The sequence below is a fragment of the Coregonus clupeaformis genome, chromosome 23, assembly GCF_020615455.1.
Source record: "Coregonus clupeaformis isolate EN_2021a chromosome 23, ASM2061545v1, whole genome shotgun sequence".
Classification (NCBI taxonomy): Eukaryota; Metazoa; Chordata; class Actinopteri; order Salmoniformes; family Salmonidae; genus Coregonus; species Coregonus clupeaformis.
Window position 1 is genome coordinate 37543437 of NC_059214.1, and position 16586 is coordinate 37560022.

The following is a 16586-nucleotide window of genomic DNA, read 5'->3' on the forward strand; positions in this document are numbered from 1 at the left end:
CTCTCCTCTCCTCTCCTCTCCTCTCCTCTCCTCTCCTCTCCTCTCCTCTCCTCTCCTCTCCTCCCCTCTTCCTCTCCATGTGTGATGGTCTACTGCACTACCTGTTGGTTTCGAAGCATTAGCATTATAGCACCCTCAGGCTCTCTTCACTTCCCGTAGAGATGAATCTGCATTACAATACAATGTGTTCATATCATTACAATGCCAGGCACATCACTTAATGTAGTATCAATCCACAGTTATAGTCCGGCACAGCCCACAGGTAGGTGGCCAGGTGCTCCAAGACATGACAAATAGGACCCAGTATGTGATTCTATTACAACATATTAGCTGACTTCATCATAGCTAGTGTTTCACAAATGCAAGTGTATGTGTCTTTGTATGCATGTGTGTGGCATACAGTTCCTGAAAGTCAAGTCTTCATACACCTCTAACCTCTCCATCTGAGGAGATGGAGATGGAGAGCCCCCATGGTATTTTAGCTGTAAAAGCAATCCAGGTCATGCTTTATATTTAACAGGTAATTTACCTTCCTAATTACAGGGCAGCTAAATAGAGAAATACATGAAGTTGACCTTTGACAATATGAAATACATTACTATGTCCCTACCTGCCTTTCCACTCTCACAGAGAGTCCATAGACAAAGCAATCCCCTTTGCATAGTATTGTTGTGGTCTTGCTGTAGTATTTATGTAGCATTGTTGTAGTATTTCTGTATTATTGTTGTAGTATTGTGGGTGTTTTCTCTTCACCAGCCGGTAATGAAACTAACCACATAGTGATGCTATGTCATTGGCTCTCCCTCCAGCCCTTCATCACTACAAGTGGTTTGTTTTTATTTATGCACTCTATTGAGTAAACGATCTGAAGATATAAGAACTGTGTGTGTACCTGCCATCTCTCCCGCTCTCTCTGTCTCCCTTTGCGCCAGCCTGCACTGTGGGAAGTATCGATTTGGTGGCTGGAAAATAACAAATTAGCGAGGGAGAGAGGGAGTTAAACAGTCTTTTAAAGTGAACAAAGGCACAGAAAGGAGCCCTGAAAACAAATATCAACATGGCAAGGTTTAATCCTTTAATTAAATTAGGCAAAGTACAATGTGTGCCTAGGTGCTGTTGTTTTCCCTATCTATTTATGTATTTATTTTTCTCAATGATTTTTTATCCTGGTAGCAGGTTTGGGAGGTTGCTAGGTAACTGGTACAGAAAGTACTATTTGTTCCTGGATGGTGTGTTGTCTGGCAGTGAGTACGGACTGTGAGGACACGCACACACAGATAGACACACACACATAGGCATACACACACACACATTGACAGGCAGGGAAGGGGGGGTTGGTGAGTCTGAGGGAGCCACTGTGCCCATAGCAGGGTCACCGTTCTCAGACCCTTGCTGGTCCCCAAACAGTCTCAGCTGGAGCCCCAGGGTCATTAGAAGATGAAGAGGGTGACCTCCAAGACCCCAGCGTGGTACAATGTGTGTGTGTGTGTCTGTGTCTGTGTCTCTCTGTCTGTCAGTCTGTCTGTACATGAGAGAGTCAGCCCCAGCCCTCTGTCCTTGGACTCTCAGACTCCTGTCTGATTGGTTGCTCACAGGGTCCAGGCTTAGGGAGTTGTGTCTGTCAACAACCATGTGGAGAGAGGGAGAGAGAGGGAGATAGATAAGATGGAGAGAAAAGGATGAATGGAGCCAGTATCCGCGGGGACCTCCTCCCTCATTCCAGCTTCCAGTGTAGTCTCTCTCTCTATTGGCCCTAATAAGCATCACACACACACACATACACACACACAGACACACACACACAGACACACACAAAACCTGTTGACCTCTGCAGTCCTTAGGCACTCTCTGCTCCTGCAGCTCTCTACCTGGAATATAATGAATATGGTGTCCCAAATGGCACCCTATTCCCTTTATAGTGCCCTATGGCATCCTGGTCAAAAGTAGTGAACTAAATAGGGAAAAGGGTGCCATGGGGATGCAACCTAAGACCTGGTGTTCCTACCTAGATGGAGTTTGTTAGCTACTAAATGTATGACTAACAAGGAATCTGATTGCATCCCAAATGACATCATATACCCTATATAGTGCGCTACTTTTGATCAGGGCCCATAGAGAATAAGGTGCCATTTAGGACACAGATGATGTGACTCTCTGAGCACCGCATGAAAAATACTCAAATAAGTGTCATTCATGTCCATTAATTCAGGGTTTTCCAAACTCGGTCCTGGAGTTTTGTTTTTTGTTTTTTGCCCTAGCACCACACAACTGATTCAAATAATCAAAGCTTGATGATGAGTTGGTTATTTGAATCAGCTCTCTAGTGCTAGGGCAAAAACCAAAACATGCCTCCGGGGGGTATGCGGGACTAAGTTTGGGAAACCCTTCATTAAGTAACTGTAGTCGATCATGACAGCACCATGACTGCTTCTGCCACTTCTGTGCCAGGGCTGGCGACAGCTGTCAGTGACGGGGGTCTGAGCCTGAGCAGTGGTGGCAGCAGCAGCAGCAGTGTAGGTGGCAGACTCCTTAGGACTCAGTTTAACATTGTGTGTGTGGGAGGTGGGCGGGGGTTGTTAGGTGTGTGTATGTGTAAGTGTGTGTGGGGTTGGATGGGTTAGGTGTGTGTATGTGTAAGTGTGTGTGTGGGGTTGGATGGGTTAGGTGTGTGTATGTGTAAGTGTGTGTGGGGTTGGATGGGTTAGGTGTGTGTGTGTGTGTGTAAGTGTGTGTGGGGTTGGATGGGTTAGGTGTGTGTGTGTGTAAGTGTGTGTGGGGTTGGATGGGTTAGGTGTGTGTGTGTGTAAGTGTGTGTGGGGTTGGATGGGTTAGGTGTGTGTATGTGTAAGTGTGTGTGGGGTTGGATGGGTTAGGTGTGTGTGTGTGTAAGTGTGTGTGGGGTTGGATAGGTTAGGTGTGTGTGTATGTGTAAGTGTGTGTGGGGTTGGATGGGTTAGGTGTTTGTGTGTGTGCGTAACATAGCGTGCAGCGGAGGCCTGTTGATGTCATTATTGTCACTGTTGGCATTAGAGTTGTGACAGGCCTCGCTCAGCATCCCAAATGGCTCCCTATACCCTATGTAGTTTACTGGCTCTGGTCAAAAGTAGTGCACTATATAGGCAAAAGGGTGCCATTTTCGGAGGCAGCCCCTTTCTGTCCGTGACCTCTTAAGGACAGCCACCATGACAGGGTTGGGGGGATGAGGGAGGACGGTCATGTCACTTTGATTCATACTAGCTCTGGCTGGGTGGGTTTGCAAAGTCTCCGCGGTCATTATCCTTTCTAAATGTAATTTAAGTGTGAAGCAATGGTGATGGTGGTGCTGATGGTGATGGCTGTCCTTCTGCTTCACCCCAGTACTGAGTGGAGCAGACACAAACTTGGAGCAGAAAGTTTTAGCAAAGTCTTCCTTGACCAATATGGATATCTTACTCACACGGGTGCATTGTGACTAATTGGATAGGTGGAAATTACCTTCTGATGAATCCGTTTTCAAAGCTGCTCTGTGTCTGTTTTAGCCTGATCCCAGATCTGGTTGTTTTGTCTTGCCAGCTCCTGTGGTTGTTGTCATTGATGAAAACCGTAGGAGTTGGGAAGACAGCATAATCAGATCAGGACAAAACAGATCTGGGACCAAGCTACACACATGGCCTGCTCGTCAATCTCATTCCAAAGTCATGGGCATTAATATGGAGTTGGATCCCCTTTTGTTGCTATAACAGCCTACACTCTTCTGGGAAGGCTTTTCACTAGATGTTGGAAAATTTCTGTGGGGACTTGCTTCCATTCAGCCACAAGAGCATTAGTGAGGTCGGGCACTAATGTTGGGCGGTTAGGCCTGGCTCGCAGTCGGCGTTCCAATTCATCCCAAAGGTGTTAAATGCGGTTGAGATCATGGCTCTGTGCAGGCCAGTCAAGTTCTTCCACACCGATCTCGACAAACCATTTCTGTATGGACCTCGCTTCGTGCACGGGGGCATTGTCATGCTGAAACAGGAAAAGGCCTTCCATAAACTGTTGCCACAAAGTTGGAAGCACAGAATCGTCTAGAATGTCATTCTATGCTGTAGCGTTAAGATATCCCTTCACTGGAACTAAGGTGCCTTGTCCAAACCATGAAAAACAGCTCCAAACCATGATTCCTCCTCCGCCAAACTTTACAGTTGGCACTATGCTCTCTGGCAGGTAGCGTTCTCCTGGCATCCGCCAAACCCAGATTTGTCCGTCGGACTGCCAGATGGTGAAGCGTGATTCATCACTCCAGAAAACACGTTTTCACTGCTCCAGAGTCCAATGGCGGTGAGCTTTACACCACTCCAGCCGACGCTTGGCATTGTGCATAGTGATCTTAGGCTTGTGTGCGGCTGCTCGGCTATGGAAACCCATTTCATGAAACTCCCGACGAACAGTTATTGTGCTGACGTTGTTTCCAGAGGCAGTTTGGAACTCAGTAGTGAGTGTTGCAACAGAGGACAGGCAATTTTTCAGCACTCGGCGGTCCCGTTCTGTGAGCTTGTGTGGCCTACCACTTCGCGGCTGAGCCGTTGTTGCTCCTAGACGTTTCCACTTCACAATAACAGCACTTACAGTTAAATAATATAATAATAATAATAATATGCCATTTAGCAGACGCCTTTATCCAAAGTGACTTACAGTCATGCGTGCATACATTTTTGTGTATGGGTGGTCCCGGGGATCGAACCCACTACCTTGGCGTTACAAGCGCCGTGCTCTACCAGCTGAGCTACAGTTGACCGGGGCAGCTCTAGCAGGGCAGAAATTTGACGAACTGACTTGTTGGAAAGGTGGCATCCTATGACGGTGCCACGTTGAATGTCACTGGGCTCTTCAGTAAGGCCATTCTACTGCCAATGTTTGTCTATGGAGATTGCATGGATGTGTGCTCGATTTTATACACCTGTCAGCAACGGGTGTGGCTTAAATAGCCAAATCCACTAATTTGAAGGGGTGTCCACATACTTTTGTGTATGTCTGATTGTCTCTCTACAGTATCTCCTGTTTCGTGCTATGTGTCTGATGTTCTCTCTGTCACCTCTCTTCTCTTGCAGTCTATCCGTGAGGTGACAGGCTATGTGCTGGTGGCTCTGAACCAGTTTGACTACCTGCCACTGGAGAACCTGAGGATCATCAGAGGAACTAAGATGTATGAAGATCGCTACGCTCTGGCGATCTTCCTCAACTACCGCAGAGATGGGAACTTTGGCCTGCGCCAGCTGGGACTGAAGAACCTCACAGGTATGTGTGCATGGTCTGAGATGGGTATCCTGTAGGCTATCTGTCTCTATGTGTCTCCTCTGTCTGAAGCTCTGAGATCTCTCTCTCCCTCCCCTCCTTTTATGTGTTCTCTCCATCAATTGCCGACCAATTGAACATTGCTTATAGTAGAGTTTTGTCTATGCTTAGAGAATAAAATAAATCACCAGCGTTCCAGGCCTGCTGCACATATACTATATTTCCAACTTTCTCATAACCACTGATTCAAACTGTCAGACGCTCTCCTTTGTTCTAGACAGAGTTTATTGTGGTTGATTGCAAATGTTTGTGTTGTCTCTGGATGTGTGGAGCCATACAAGGACAGAGTTTACAGTACGCATAACCATAGGTCGATAGAATTTGATTCATTTTTACTCAATTTCCTATTTTACTGTACAGACATACTGTACTGCTACTCAGCCTAACTTCAGTGACCGTGTGTAAAGTCAGAAGCTCTGCTAGAAAATGACTGCAATGAAAGAAGCACTAAACGAATGTCTGTAAAGTGTGAACCAAATGTTAGTGTCAGTTTAACGAGAATAAAACCGAAGCGTTCTGATCTTTTAAAATAATTTGTGTCTGTCTAGATGTAAGGCTAATGGGGTTTTACTGTGCTGCTGTACTGACAGATTTTAATTAAAATCTCTTCACATTTAAGACATGGTTGACCTAACTTTCTGCTACTCTTCGTCAGTATATTTCTCCAAACTATTTTCATTTGGCTGAAATGCAATAACATCTTAACCCCTTACACTCGTGGGATTTGGCCTATGTGGATCAGGCTAAATTTAAATGTTTCTTACAGAAGAAATATGGAAAACATATGCATAACCATCGTAGCAATTAAAAGGGAACAGTTTGGAGATTATGGGAAAATGATTAGACTAAAGGTGAGGACACAACAGTTCACCTGACACAAGACTGAATCCAAACATGACACTGTTGATTTTATGTGCATTTTACATTTACTGTACTTTTCGCCGTATTTGTTAATAACGAAATCTGAAAATACTATGGATACATTCAGTAACATGATAAGAATATTCTTGGAAAATTTGGGGTAGGTGCAACATAAGACAAAAAATGACAAGTGTTTGAGTGAGAGGTCTAACTGGTGTTTCCACGTGGCCACACACCTCTCCAATGTGTGCACAGTTCCTAAGTAATTTCAATGCACTTTTATGACTCAAAGAAGTCTTCAACTATAACGTACTTTTTTGAGCTCTCCTAGCTGTACCGTTGAGGAACAAGTTGTTTTGTGTGCAACACAGCCCCTGCCTTTACACAATTACTGTTGTTGATTACGCAATCTAAAAACGATCCATTATAAATCACAATCTGGGTCAGGTGGGCATAATTTGAAAGCTTGTTCTATTGTCAACATGACCAGCTAAATGATCAAATACAATCTTACAGTGTTAGGCTTTCACAAGGCAATTCAGAGAAGCAGATTGTAATTTTGGTGCACATAGAATGGAGTTATGAGTAGGGCTGTGGCGGTCATTACATTTTGTCAGCCGGTTATTGTTATGCAAAAGACTGCTGGTCTCATGGTAAATGACCGTTAATTAACATAAACACATTTAGCATCTCCAGGCCTCCACACATACAAGCACATACAAGCCGCTGATGCGTGCCTTTGGAACATCTACATTTTAAAATGTCTAAGAAATAATTTTTATATAAACCATTATAATAAATCCATGATTTATTTCAGGCAGGTCTAAAGAAACATTGTGATATGAAGAAAATGTATTTCATAAGAACAGAATATGAGTTGGCCTACTGTTTGTGCCATGCCATAGGCTGTAGGCTTGTTCATTTAGCAGACAAGATATGTCTACAGTGCATTCGGAAAGTATTAAGACCCCTTGACTTTTTTCAAATTTTGTTAAGTTACAGCCTTATTCTAAAATGGATTAAATGAATGTTTCTCCTCATTAATCTACACATAATAACCCATAATGACAAAGCGATAACAGGTTCTTAATTAAAAACAGAATTACCTTATTTACGTAAGTATTCAGACCCTTTGCTATGAGACTCGAAATTGAGCTCAGGTGCATCCTGTTTCCATTGATCATCCTTGAGATGTTTCTACAACTTAATTGGAGTACACCTGTGGTAAATTAAATTGATTGGACATGCTTTGGAAAGGCACACACCTGTCTATATAAGGTCCCATAGTTGACAGTGCATGTCAGAGCAAAAACCAAGCCATGAGGTCGAAGGAATAGTCTCTAGAGCTCCGAGACAGGATTGTGTCGAGGCACAGATCTGGGGAAGGGTACCAAAAAAAATTCTGCAGCATTGAAGGTCCCAAAGAACACAGTGGCCTCCATCATTCGTAAATGGAAGAACCATTTGGAACCACCAAGACTCTTCCTAGAGCTGGCCGCCCGGCCAAACTGAGCAATCGGGGGAGAAGGGCCTTGGTCAGGGAGGTGACCAAGAACCCGATGGTCACTCTGACAGAGCTCTAGAGTTCCTCTGTGGAGATGGGAGAACCTTCCAGAAGGACAACCATCTCTGCAGCACTCCACCAATCAGGCGTTTATGGTAGAGTGGCCAGACGGAAGTCACTCCTCAATAAAAGGCACATGACAGCCCACTTGGAGTTTGTCAAAAGGCACCTAAAGACTCTCAGACCATGAGAAACAAGATTCTCTGGTGGTGGCAGCATCATGCTGTGGGGATGTTTTTCAGTGGCAGGGACTGGGAGACTAGTCAGGATCGAGGGAAAGATGAAAGGGGCAAAGTACAGAGAAAATGAAAACCTTGATGAAAACCTGCTCCAGAGCGCTCGGGACCTCAGACTGGGGCGAAGGTTCACCTTCCAACAGGACAACGACCCTAAGCACACAGCCAAGACAACGCAGGAGTGGCTTCGGGACAAGTCTCTGAATGTCCTTGAGTGGCTCAGCCAGAGCCCAGACTTGAACCCGATCAAACAGCTCTGGAGAGACCTGAAAATAGCTGTGCTCCCCATCCAACCTGACAGAGCTTGAGAGGATCTGCTGAGAAGAATGGAAGAAACTCCCCAAATACAGGTGTGCCGAGCTTGTAGCGTCATACCCAAGAAGACTTGATGCTGTAATCGCTGCCAAAGGTGCTTCAACAAAGTACTGAGTAAAGGGTCTGAATACTTATGTAAATGTGATATTTCAGCAAACATTTCAAAAAATCTGTTTTTGCTTTGTCATTATGGGCTATTGTGTGTAGATTGATGAGGGAAAAAAACAATTTCAAAATAAGCCTGTAACGTAACAAAATGTGGAAAAAGTCAAGGGGTCTGAATACTTTCCGAAGGCATTGTATATCCACATGTTACAACATGTTTGCTCCTGTGTTAAAGAAATTGTCCAGTGAAAATCTCGCTTTTAAAAGTTAATATTCTGTTTTTGATTTGCTACCATTACCGAAGACTGGGGCTTCGTCACAAATTTCACCCTGTTCCCTATGTAGTGCACTACTTTTGACCAGCACGCCATGGACCCTAGTCAAAAGTAGTGCACTAAATAGGCAATAGGGTGCCATTTGGGAGGCACATTGATGAACACAAAACAAGAAGAGTAGACTGGCTACCTAGGATATGTAATAAGTTGTGTTCTCCTCCCTCCCCATTCTCTCAAGATTTGTATTAATGTTGTTTAGCATACCCCCTCATTCTCACAGCCGCTAAAAGCACTTGTGAATATGGGAAGTGTAGTTCTCTCTCTCTCTCTCTCTCTCTCTCTCTCTCTCTCTCTCTCTCTCTCTCTCTCTCTCTCTCTCTCTCTCTCTCTCTCTCTCTCTCTCTCTCTCTCTCTCTCTCTCTCTCTCTCTCTCTCTCTCTCTCTCTCTCTCTCTCTCGCGCTCTCGCTCTGTTTCTCTCTCTCTCTCTCTCTCTCTCTCTCTCTCTCTCTCTCTCTCTCTCTCTCTCTCTCTCTCTCTCTCTCTCTCTCTCTCTCTCTCTCTCGCTCTCTCTCTTTGCAGTGGGTGGCTCTTTACCTTTTAGAAGTAGGGCAGCAGTAGCTCTTTAAGATGCTATTATCACAAACACTTACTAAGAATGTATGCAGTCAGGTGAAGTCAGATAAAAGGTTCGGCTCAGTGGCATAAGTAATGTGGTCTTACTACCTCCCAGCTAGAATTGTCCCTCTATGTAAACTGTTTGAGGGGAGTTAGAGTATGTGGTAGGTAATGTATGCACTAATAACATGTCCAAGTCCATGTTGTAGCTCTGGAGCTAGTTCTAGGCTATGTTCATAAACCAGGGACATGAATAACAGGCTTTGGCCAGACACCAGGGCTACATCCCAAATGGCACGGTATTGCCTACGAAGTGCACTACCTTTGATCAGAGCCCTATGGGCCTTGGTCAAAAGTAGTGCACTATATAGAGAATAGGGTGCCATTTGGGATGTAGCCCAGTTCTCTCAGGAGCCCTTTAGGGCAGTAGCGGTGCGTAGGTACAATCACTGGGGAAGCCAAGCCACAAAAAAAGCCATATTACAACCTATTGTAATAATTGCGTTGTTTGCCTTGCCTTCATATGCCTTGCCACCGTGATATATAGGCCTAAAGGCAGAGACAATAAGAATACACAGTGGCAGAATAAATTCAACCACGCCTTTGTTTCATCACAAAACCGGAGAGCAACATCTGTCCGGTGAAGTCCACAAAACATATTGCATGTAACAAACAGTTACATGACCTACAGCATGGTCAAGCAAGTTAATGTTTACGACATTTTTCGGACTACAAAACAACTTCATTTAGAACCACAGAGAGTCACCGCAAGTCGCAAAGGAAACAGGAGCTGCCTCCACTATTCCAGCACCATTTCAACATCATCAAATCACCTATGCTTAGTCTAATACAGTGACAACTAAAATATACTAAAAACGATTTAGTCCAATCAACGTAAGCTAAATATGATGTGGCTGTTCTGATTTGTGTGTGTGTGTGTGTGTGTGTGTGTGCAAGTAGAGAAACACCAATGCCATCCTCCTCTCTTTCATGTTGACGAAACGGTCTATAACTCTGTCATACAGTACACGCTTTTATTTTTTGTTGTGCTAGGCTACCTGGCAAAAATTCTTGCTCGTGAACCTAACTTACTTTCATGGGCAACTTTAGCTAGTTAACATTAGCCTTCTACATTCAGCTACATACTAAACTTCCATCCTCTCAGTCCAGGGGCACAATATATGAATTTATGGTTGGATCAGAATCGTCATTATAATCATTGGCCAGTACGGAGAATTAAGTGAAACCACATGTCCAAATCCCTATCTCCATCCATGGCTAATTTAGGACAACCGGAGGACAACAACACAACGAGATGAAACAATTCAAGTTGTTTCTGTCAAGTATGTATTTATCTTGGCGCGATGTGATAGGAGTGAAGCCAAATCCAAACTGGCTTCCCTTCACACTTTTTTGGTGCGCCAGGACCATTCACAGTTGAGCTCAACGCTGATTGGGGGCATTGTTTCACTCTAAGCTTTCTCCGGTGAGATACATTCAACCTCTTGTGAACTGAAGGAAAATTATGAAACAGAGAGAGGAAAGGTAAATTATTTTATATTGTTTTTCTTTTCTTAAAAAAAAAAAAAATGTTGGGGAGGCCTGACTTCCCTTGGCATACATGAATACAAACCACTGCTTTAGGGTAACATGATAGGTAATGGACAGTTAACCTATAGACCCATATCACTCACTGTCCTGATAGGCAGTGTGTCTGCAGTCTGACTGTAGCTGGTGTCTGTCTGGTCAGTCATAGAGAGCGAGAAGGATGAAGAAAAGGGAGAGAGAGAGAGAGAGAGAGAGAGAGAGAGAGAGAGAGAGAGAGAGAGAGAGAGAGAGAGAGAGAGAGAGAGAGAGAGAGAGAGAGAGAGAGAGAGAGAGAGAGAGAGAGAGAGAGAGAGAGAGAGAGAGAGAGAGAGAGAGAGAGAGAGAGAGAGAGAGAGAGAGAGAATATTGGTGGCCAGAGACCACACAAAACACAGTGCACTGTATGTTTTATGTTATGTAAGAATACACCCATTGCAGGACTAACATTAATTTTGCAGGGCACAGCTCGCTCTGAGACAGTGAATAATTTAAACTACACTCATTGTTCTACTTGGTCATTCCTTCCTCGAGAGTTCTACAAACACACACACACACGCCCGCACACACACACACACACACACACATCCACACATCCACTATTCCATTCTGCATGGTCCTCTAGCAACATTAGGTAGTACATGCATGTATATTATATCACCATTTATATACTTATCATTGGGAAGGAAAATGTTGGTGAGCAGATTTCTGTAGTGCCAGAACAGTTCTTTCTCTTCATTGTGATACTAGGTTGTTCACAGACAGCGCTGAGAGTCCAGAGGCAGACACAGTGAAAAGAGGCAGAATGGTGTTTGAAACGCATCATCCAATCCATGCCCCCTGGCCAGTGGTGTGGAGAGGAGGAAGAGGGACTGCTATTGGTGAATCTGAATTAGCAAATTTTTTTGTAGTATCTCTCGGTCTCTTTGTATATATTTTGCCGTTATCCTCCAATATCTTTGTCTTGCTCCTGCTATATCAAGCCTTGGGAGCTGGTCTCTGGGTCTCAGGCTGTGTCACACACACACATGCACACACACACACACACACACACACACACACACTCCCTCCTTCAGTGTATCCCTCTTCAGTACACTTCAACAGGCGCGGAGCGGCAAAGTCGTCTATATTGGCCCCCTGTCATATTATCCTGTCGTTCCTTTCATACCCAGCTCTCTGGAGATGTGTAAAACGATCAATATGATCTATACGTGACATATAAGAGGATAAAGGTTGTTAACCACACACAGGGCTAATCTGGAGACGGATAAAACGGACCCCTCTGTATTGAAACCGACCTGAATCCTAGGAGGTAGAAATTGCCCTGGATAAAATCCATTTGTAGCTGGTATATTGCGATATGGCTGTATTGATTTTCCAGTAGGGTCTGTGTAGGAGACTGTGTAGAACGAAAAAACACTGCTGGTGCTGTGGGTTTCCCAGTCCTTCTGTTGAACGTTTTAATCAGGCTTAAGTTAGTCATCCTCATGAATATGGAACAGGAAACACACTCAAGAACACGCAAAGACACACTAATATAGGATTAGTTCCTAGATATGTTTCCTGATGTCTCTCACCCAGTCTCTGTCTCTGTCTCTATCTCTCGCTCTTTCTTATTTTGATTTCTTTATCCCTCTTTCTCCTGTCTCATCTACACCTCTCTCCCCCCAGCCGTTCCCTGTAATCTTGTTGTCCCTATCTTCTACACCTCTCTCCCCCAGCTGTCCCCTGTAATCTCCCTGTCCCTATCATCTACACCTCTCTCCCCCCAACCATCCCCTGTAATCTCCCTGTCCCTTTCATCTACACCTCTCTCCCCCCAGCCGACCCTGTAATCACCATGTCCCTATCATCTACACCTTTCTCCCCCAGCCGTCCCCTGTAATCTCTGTTATATTCCCCCAGCGTCCCTGTAATCTCCTGTCCCTATCATCTACACCTTTCTCCCCCAGCCGTCCCCTGTAATCTCCCTGTCCCTATCATCTACACCTCTCTCCCCCCAGCCGTCCCCTGTAATCTCCCTGTCCTTATCTGTACATAGATGTCCCTAGATGTCTCTGTCTTTCCCTGTCTGCCCCTCCAGAAGCAAATTATTGGAGTTAATTATACATCTCCCCCAACACAGTGACAAGAGTTTAAAGGACAATACCACTCAAAAACAATATTTTGGTATGTTTTTCATTAGTCAACTGTTGATACAGTCCCAAAATAGTTTTAATGTCAGCAGTCAAGTTTTTAACATATAGGATTTTCAAGAAGCAAAGTGTCACTTGCCACATCATCATGATCATGTGTTTTGCATCATATGATGCATTTGGCATCATCATGAGTGGATGTTTCCTTTAAATACTGCCACTTGTTTGACATTTACAAAGTGCAGCTATAGTATGCTTTCCATTTTCAGGCAAATTATAACTATTTTCATGCTTAGGCAAACATTTTTCTTCCGCTTCTCTGTTTTTTTTTTTTTTTTTTTTTTGTCACAATGAACACAACAGTAACTAGCAGCCGAGGCGAGTCGAGCTGGACTCAGTGCATTCACATGGTAATTGCTGCCAGCTGAGTTTCCACAATAATAACCGCCTCAATAAGAGACATAACACAGATGAGCATGTCACTTTAACACATTTTCTATTCTATTTTTTTTTTACCGCTTGTTCACTGACATTACTCTGTCTGTCCAAAATTAAAGCATCAAATCTCTTCTCCCATCTGCCAGACGTCCTTCTCTCTTTCTTTTTCTCTGTCTCTCTCTCTCATCAATGCTACTTACAGTGGCATATACATAGTGTATACATAGCCTACATGTATTATTTCATGTACTCGTACTTGTACTTGTACTGTACACACACACACACACACACACACACACACACACACACGCACACACACACTGAACAGTGTGTTCTATCTGCTCTTCAATGCGCTGCATTTGTTCAAGGGGAAAATCTTGATGATCATACATTAACTTCAACGAGCGCTGCTCAGTGTTTCGTGAAAGCATCGTGGATAGTGAAAGGGTGCACAGGAGGGATGGAGGGACAGACAAATGGATGGATAGGACAAGGTGAAAATAAAGTAGGAGAGGAATCAGTGACAGTCTCTCCTGAAGGACTAAGCAGGAGAATCAGTGTCTTTGGACAGCAGATCCCTGCCTGGCCCCTGTATCAATGAGAAACCCCACAGGAGGGATGGAGGGGTGGAGGGATGAATGGAGGGATGGATGTACAGGACAAGGTGAAAATAAAGGACAAGTAGAATCAGTCTTGTCCTGAAGAGTGTATCCCCAGCCGTGCCTCTGTCTCTCTATGAGAATCCCCCACCGGAGAAGAGCTGAGATAGTTTTCTGTCCATGGCTACATCCCAAATGGCTATTTCCTTCATAGTGCACTACTTTTGTCCAGAACCCTATGGGCCCTAGTCAAAAATAGTGTATTATAAAGGGAATAGGGTGTCATTTGGGATGCATCATGTGTCTCTGGCATTCTGTTCCACTCTCCACCTCTCTCCTCTTTCTTCTCTCCCCCTCTCTCTCTCTCTCTAATCTCAGCCTCTCTCCTTTCTCCACCTCTCTCTCTTTCCAATCTCCACCTCTCTCCTCTGGCAGCTTTCAGACCTCAGGTCGCTTCCAATTGTGTGTCTAATTGATTACTTCCCATGCAATTACTCCTGTGTCATATTCAATATTTCATTGCTTGGAAGAGGGCAGGAGGGAGTTTTTCTTAAGGACGGCATTCATATTGTCACATTTGCAAGCTCCCTAATGCAGTTTAGGAACAGCATGTTAACACCAGCCTACACAAATGTGGAGTGGTTTTCTCCCTAGGCCTAAGGAGTGTAGAGCCATTGTGTACGAGCTGACAATAGTAAATGAAATGAATAGCATGGCCTTTGTTGATATTATGAGCCATAGGGGCATTTGGTACATTGAGAATGAGGAGGTTCTTAATTGTTTTATGTTGTTATTACACAAATGAAATGTTTGGAAGAAATAGAGAGAACATGTTTTTCCAAGACAGCAGGTTGAGAGAACAAGATTGAAATGTTGGTGACACTTTACATTTACATTTTAGTCATTTAGCAGACGCTCTTATCCAGAGCGACTTACACTTGACACCTAGTGTCATAACACGTTATGACACAGTCATAACCATGTCATAATATGTCATAACAGCTGACATAACCTGTCATAATATGGTCATAACACAGTCATGACCCATATATTTACACCTGTTGTGACATATATTGTGTTATTTTATGGCTGGTTATGACACCTACAAAGAGCTCTCCAAGGATGTCAGGGACAAGATTGTAGACCTACACAAGGCTGGAATGGGCTACAATACCATCGCCAAGCAGGAAGAAACACAAAATAACTGTCAATCTCCCTCGGCCTGGGGCTGCATGCAAGATCTCACCTTGTGGAGTTGCAATGATCATGAGAACGGTGAGGAATCAGCCCAGAACTACACGGGAGGATCTTGTCAATGATCTCAAGGCAGCTGGGACCATAGTCACCAAGAAAACAATTAGTAACACACTACGCCGTGAATGACTGAAATCCTGCAGCGCCCGCAATGTCCCCCTGCTCAAGAATAGACAGGGCCGTCTGAAGTTTGCCAATGAACATCTGAATGATTCAGAGGAGAACTGGGTGAAAGTGTTGTGGTCAGATGAGACCAAAATGGAGCTCTTTGGCATCAACTCAACTCGCCGTGTTTGGAGGAGGAATGCTGCCTATGACCCCAAGAACACCATCCCCACTGTCAAACATGGAGGTGGAAACATTATGCTTTGGGGGTGTTTTTCTGCTAAGGGGACAGGACAACTTCACCACATCAAAGGGACGATGGACGGGGCCATGTACCGTCAATTCTTGGGTGAGAACCTCCTTCCCTCAACCAGGGCATTGAAAATGGGTCGTGGATGGGTATTCCAGCATGACAATGACCCAAAACACACAGTCAAGGCAACAAAGGAGTGGCTCAAGAAGAAGCACATTAAGGTCCTGGAGTGGCCTAGCCAGTCTCCAGACCTTAATCCCATAGAAAATCTGTGGAGGGAGCTGAAGGTTCGAGTTGCTATACGTCAGCCTCGAAACCTTAATGACTTGGAGAAGATCTGCAAAGAGGAGTGGGACAAAATCCCTCCTGAGATGTGTGCAAACCTGGTGGCCAACTACAAGAAATATCTGACCTCTGTGATTGCCAACAAGGGTTTTTGACATCAAGTACTAAGTCATGTTTTGCAGAGGGGTCAAATACTTATTTCCCTCATTAAAATGCAAATCAATTTATAACATTTTTACATGCATTTTTCTGGATTTTGTTGTTGTTATTCTCTCTCTCACTGTTCAAATAAACCTACCATTAAAATTATAGACTGATAATTTATTTGTCAGTGGGCAAACGTACAAAATCAGCAGGGGATCAAATACTTTTTTCCCTCACTGTAGATGTCATAACTAGCCATAAAATAATGCAATATATGTCACAACAGGTCTAAATATATGTGTCATGACAGTGTTGTGACCATATTATTACTGGTTATGAGAAGTTATGTAAGTTGTTATGGCATATTATGACATGTATATGACCATGTCATAATCTGTAATGACGATAGGTGTCAAGTAAAGTGTTACCGAAATGATATTCTACACTGACATACAGCCCTCTCTTAATCTAGCATCTTGTAGACTAATAACCCATCTGACAATC

At 44.0% G+C, this 16586-nt stretch overlaps 1 protein-coding gene across 1 annotated transcript in view; it reads left to right on the plus strand.

Annotated features, from left to right (window-relative positions):
* Nucleotides 1-2420: 2420 nt before the first annotated feature.
* Nucleotides 2421-16586, plus strand: part of LOC123481712 (receptor tyrosine-protein kinase erbB-4-like) — a 66432-nt gene continuing 52266 nt past the window's right edge. Inside the window, exons 1-2 of the mRNA XM_045206462.1 lie at nt 2421-2513; nt 5070-5256. Coding sequence (XP_045062397.1) covers nt 2421-2513; nt 5070-5256 — 280 coding nt within the window. The remainder of the gene's footprint in view (nt 2514-5069; nt 5257-16586) is intronic.